At 32.4% G+C, this 6,011-nt stretch overlaps 1 protein-coding gene across 1 annotated transcript in view; it reads left to right on the plus strand.

The window, feature by feature from the left end:
• The window catches only part of rab10 (RAB10, member RAS oncogene family), an 18,294-nt gene extending 15,556 nt beyond the window's left edge, over nucleotides 1-2,738 (plus strand). Inside the window, exons 5-6 of the mRNA XM_015041741.1 lie at nucleotides 1,256-1,357; nucleotides 2,355-2,738. Of these exons, the coding sequence (XP_014897227.1) occupies nucleotides 1,256-1,357; nucleotides 2,355-2,441 (189 nt within the window). The 3' untranslated portion in view covers nucleotides 2,442-2,738. The remainder of the gene's footprint in view (nucleotides 1-1,255; nucleotides 1,358-2,354) is intronic.
• Nucleotides 2,739-6,011: the final 3,273 nt, after the last annotated feature.

Raw genomic sequence — 6,011 nt, forward strand, 5'->3', positions numbered from 1 at the left:
CAATTAATCGATTAATTGAAATGATTGTCAAACAATTACTAGTTTAGTAATCGATTAATCGTTATCTGGAATATACATCCTCAAATAAAGAGAATTTGCTGAAAAAAACCAATAGATTTAGAGCAGTAATTAAGTCCAAACTGTACAAAATAGATGTACATTTTGGATTTAAACGCCTCTAAAGATTTTACCCAAATCTCTGCATGTGGCGAAGTTTTGTCTTCATCTGGTTCAAATTCACTAATGAAATGCTTTGTTATTGTATTTCAGGCAACAACATATTAATTTTCTCATTTGAAAAAAATAGTTGAATATTTTTAATCTCTATGTCTGAACATTGTATAAAATAATCATAAATGGTTAATTGAAAAATCTGTGGATTACCCAGTTAATCGATTACTAAAACAATCAGTAATGGCAGCCGAAATTGATTGTTTACTTGCATATTTTAATGTTTTTGTAATATTATAGAAACGTGTTAGGCTGTTAAATAAAAAAATCTTTAGATTGTTGCTTTTTAAATATCTGATTAATCAGAATAATCGATTTACCGATTACTAAAATAATCGGTAATGGCAGCCGAAATTGATTGTTTACTTGCATATTTTAATGTTTTTGTAATATTGTAGAAACGTCTTAGGCTGTTAAATAAAAAAATATTTAGATTATTGCTTTTTAAATATCTGATTAATCAGAATAATCGATTTACCGATTACTAAAATAATCGGTAAGGGCAGCCGAAATTGATTGTTTACTTGCATATTTTAATGTTTGTAATATCGTATAAAATTAAGTGGCTAAATGAAAAGTCTGTAGACTTTTAAAATTTGATTAATCATCAGAATAATTGATTAATCGATTACTAAAATAATAGTTAATTGAAAATACATCAATTAATGTTAAAACAGGTTTTTCCACAATATTTTAAACGTTACAAACACGACATTTTTCTTGTGCCAATTGGGATTTTGAGATTGAGGATATTTTCAAGTCATTTTCATTGATGATTTGCACCGTTTGAGTTAGAATTGTGAGTTTTACTCAGCTTGAGAGATTACAATGAGTTTCCTTTTCACACCATGAGACATCAGCTGCTCACTCGCACCATCTCACCTGATGAGTGTTGTGCAATAAACCAGCGATACCTGATCTCAGCCCTGCAAAGAAGATCAACTTTATATTTAGACTGGACTTTAATGGAACAACATCCATGGCTTCCAAGTCTGTTTTTTTATTTTTCTTTTTGTGTTCATAGATTGCAAGGGAGCATGGCATTAGGTTTTTTGAGACGAGTGCTAAGGCCAACATCAACATCGAGAAGGCTTTCCTCACGTTAGCAGAAGACATCCTCAGAAAGGTTTGTGTAGCTTTTTGCTTTTCGCATCAAAGTTTGTTTGTTACGTCAGACAGTTGGTTCCTGTGTAGATAAGTGAGGGAGGTCCGGCAGCATTCCTGTCCAGATAAAATAAATGATCAACGCCGTCTGGGGATCATGAAGGGCAACAGGTGACTTTTGTCACCAAGTCAGCGCAAGTTTTCCTGGACGTGTACTCTTCAATTCAACCAGGAGAGAAGCAAAATGTCAAATTATTGCAGAAATATTTAAACAAAATCAATCGTTTTATGCCTCCGTTGGTAAATTGTGCTGGACACCTTTAAATATTGATCCATTTAACTTGCCAAATCACTGCAATATTTCCTACTTTAGTTTATTATTATTATTGATACCTTCTACCAAGATCAAACAGAATTATAACAAATATTTTAAGACAAAATGATGGAGTTGACATTTTAAGCTTTCTTTAATATGTTGCAGTAGCTTTTACTATAACATAGGTTAATTAATTTTCTATTTTATCCAACTGTACCCACACACATTCATATGCATTAACCTCAGTCTACATAAACACATTTGTGGTCTCATTCATATTTCCGTGTCCTGTGAAGTGACAAGCAACTGATCAAATTATCAATCATTTAATATCTGAAAAATTCCCTCTGCAACCGAACCAAAATATGAAGTTAAGTGGAAATGTTGGTATTTCAAAGACCAAAATTATTTATACAAATGACAAAATCAGGCAAAAAACAATTTTCCAAATTGATTTCTTTCAATATAAAACTTTATCAGAAATTGAATCTGGTGAATTTTTGGTTAAAAAATGTTGGTTTGTTCATTCAGTGGGTAGAAAATCCAGAAAGTTTCCTCACAGAAGACAAGCAATACTTCGTAGTAAAATTAGTCAAGTAAAAGTACATTTTTCTGAAAAGGTTACTGAAGTAAATGTAACCAGTAAGTACCTAAACCTGCGGTGGGGTAAAATGATGTTTGTTTTTGTTTATTTTTGTTGCAGACGCCTGTAAAAGAGCCCAACAGTGAAAATGTGGACATCAGCAGTGGAGGTGGAGTGACAGGCTGGAAGAGCAAGTGCTGCAGCTGAACAACAACAACTCAGTTTCACCCACACTAACACACACACACACCTTCTCTCTCTCTCTCTCTCTCTCTCTCACACACACACACACAGTCTCTCTTTAACTGCTAACTCTAACCGTCTCGCCCTCTTAACCTGTCTCATGAGTTTTCTCTCACACTGACACTTTGTCTCGTTATCAGAATAAAACAATAAACCACTTCACTCGTCGAAGCGACGCCCCACCCACCCCGTTCTTCTCCCTTATGTTCCTCCACCGTGCATCTGATGATCGTTTTTATTTCTGATAAAAGGAGAAATCCAGTCACGTTTCTTGTCATTTGTTTTAAATTCTCATATTTGTAATATTTCCTTTTTTTTTTTTTTTTTTTGCCTGAGCTCACTTCCTTCTCTCCCCCTGACACCGCCCACCCACAGCTCTCACCTCTAGAGGAACTCGACGTAAAACAAAACAAAAAGAAAAGAAAAATCAGGCAAAAAAAAAAAAATTATAAAAAATGAAAATATATAAATAGGAAGAACATTTTGTACACTTTAGTGGGCTTTCTGACATCTTACCGTATTTGTTGATTTACACTTCTTTACCAAGTGACAGAGGCGTGGCTAGCTCCTTTTGTATGTGGGGGTTTATTTTGTCCTGTGCCTTATATGGAAGACAGGGGCGGGGCTTTGTGGTGGGTGGAGCCACATCTACCCAATGAAATTACAGCTCAATAATCTGTCAGTTACAAAGAAGCGGAACTGAATCTAAAGCGTTTGAATTTCTCCTTCAGCCAAGAGAACGGCATTATACAGTATGTCCTGTTGATATTTTATTTTTATCTGTATGGATTATTTTACTTTATATTTCAGTTTTGTTTTTTCTTTTTTTTCCCCCTATTTTTAAATTTTTTTTGCATGCAGGTTTCTTTGGGTTGGAGACGTTTCTGTAACATTGTGTAACGTTTGCCTCTGGGTAACTGTGGGCGGGAGGTACATGAGTTCTCTTTGGAAATTCAAACAGTTTTGCAGATCCATTAAAAAAATAAGCTTGTTTAAGTTAACTTGTTTGTCCTCAATCATGTGCGTCTTGAAGGCGGTTTCAGAGCTGGTGACTTAACATCGCTGATGATAAAAACAATAATAATAATTTAAATCAGTGGTTAAAACTGTTGTACGACGGAGTATTGGGTCCTTATTTTTGTCTTTTTAATTATAAGAATAAAGCCAAAATACAGGAATAAAGTGGAAGAAAGTAGTAAAATTATGAGAAAAAAGTTATTTCTAAAGTATAACTTAACAAGATGCTCAACATGATCAATTTTAATTAATATTTCAGTGTTGGAGTCATGATAAAATTACTTCATTCTACTGAGTTTACAACTTTATTCTCATATTAACGTTGACTAATTGTGGTACAACTTTACTCGCCTAATGTTTATTCTCCTATTATGACGTTTTTATTTTCATACTACCAAATACTACATTGAAATAGTAGTATACGACTATTCTCCTAATATTACAACTTTATTTTCGTATTATTACGACTTTAATCTTGTATTACGTCGACTTATTGCCATACTACTTTCGTAATGAGTTTATTTTCGTACTATTACAACTTTATTCTGACACTACTTCGACTTTATCAGCGTAATATTGAGTCTTTTCTCATATTATTACATTTTACTATGAAAATAGTCGTACGACAGAGTACTACTATTGTATTATTAGGACTTTACTCTCGTATTACATTGAATTACTGTCATACAACTATTCTTGTATTATTACATTTTTCTTCTAACTTTATGACTTTATTCTTGTAATTAATTTTTTTTTCTTAGCCTGGTCCTAATACTTTGTAATATTGTGAGTAATTTGTTGTACATAAATGTTATTTGAACCTTTCAGTTAAACATCGACTGGGACAAATTATATCCTAGTGAACTCCTCTTGCATATTTTGATCAATTAATGCACTTAAATCAACTTTGCATAACAAAACCGTCATATTAAAAGGAAAATTAAGAAAAGAATACTGGTTATTTCTTTTAATAAATATTCAACATAGTTGCACACTAAATTAAAATTACTTTTTTCATAGATCTCTATTGTGTCCTTAATGGTACAAAACCTTTTATTTGTACCAGCAATAAAAACGGTTCTTTGAAGCAAATATACAAATCATTGTCACTTGGCGCCCCCTGGTGGCGAGAGCTTATTTTCGTCAGCACCTTTTCATGTTGGTATCAAAATCTCAGGAAAAAATAGACGTCTTTGTACAATGTAAATAATAATTATGAAGATAAGTTGTGTAGCAATTTTTTTAAAAATTAAATGCAGACCCTTTCAATAAATTAGAAACATTATTGAAAATTAACTTTTCATCAGTTTCTAACATCTAATGAAAAACGTTTAAATTTAGAATACAAAAACAAATGTGGACTTTATGAAAAGTATTTTTAATACCTGTTTGAAGGTTATTTTAATCTGACTAATCTAATTGGGCTGTATATCCTAATTTATTACATCTTGAGTGAAAAGCCACAAAAGCTGTGACTCAATACATTAAACTTTTGATTTCTTTGTAGCTCTTGCAGAAGAATAGAAATTCAGGTGTACGTTTCTAAGTCGACCTTTATTTAACCAGGTCAGTTATTAAAATTGAAATTATGTACATTAACAACCAAGAGAAACGTAGTGGGACAACACTTATGAATTATGGTGCAATTTTTTTAATTACTTTATTTTTTTAAATGACTTCTGCTTTTGGAAACTGGGTTTTTGTTTTAGTCAACTTTAGGAATTTTTAATAACATTGTTGTATAATGATACAAAAGTATAAACATTGATATAACAATGTAGGTTGATCCTTTTCAGCTCCTTCATGCGACTCCAGTGTGTTTACACCCATCTAACCAGAACACCCTCTTGGTTAATAATTAGCTTCATAACTGGTTTTAGTCCAAACTTCATTCATAAATAATGACTTTGTAGTTAATAACTCAAAAAATTTTACATTTTAACATTTGTAGTAGCTTACCTTTTGTAGCTACACAAAAGAACCAGTGTACAAGTTTAAGATGTTGATTTAATAAGGCGCAAACCTTACTAGAAAAAGTTAATTTGAAAAATGTCACCCAGAAGCATGTGACCCACCATAAAATGTTTTATCAAAGAAAAATAAATTTGTCATGCGATTAAATCCTTCATTGATTAACTGAGAGGTTTAGAACCAAGTCTTCTTTCCAGATGAAGGTAAGTTTTCCTCTCATTTTGAAATGAAGTTGGTCGAGGAAGAGTGGAGAGTTATCCGAGGTCTCAGTGACGTTTCGAGTCGGTGGCGCCATCTGCTGGCTTACAACAGGCAGAACATCGATCCAGGTGTAAGGTACATGAACGTACTTTCCTGTCCCCCAAATATGAGGTTTTTTAAACTGGTCCAAGATATTATCTGTTAGACCCTTTACTTGCTTTAAAGTAAAAAAACAAAAAAAAAAAACAAATGAAATGAACACTAATATATACCATTGTGTCATAAATCTAAGATTTGAACTAAATTGCTAAAATTATTTGAATTTGAAATTTGCCGGAATTAGGA

The sequence above is a fragment of the Poecilia latipinna genome, unplaced genomic scaffold, assembly GCF_001443285.1.
Source record: "Poecilia latipinna isolate Pla-1442-1.1 unplaced genomic scaffold, P_latipinna-1.0 Scaffold567, whole genome shotgun sequence".
Taxonomy (NCBI): Eukaryota; Metazoa; Chordata; class Actinopteri; order Cyprinodontiformes; family Poeciliidae; genus Poecilia; species Poecilia latipinna.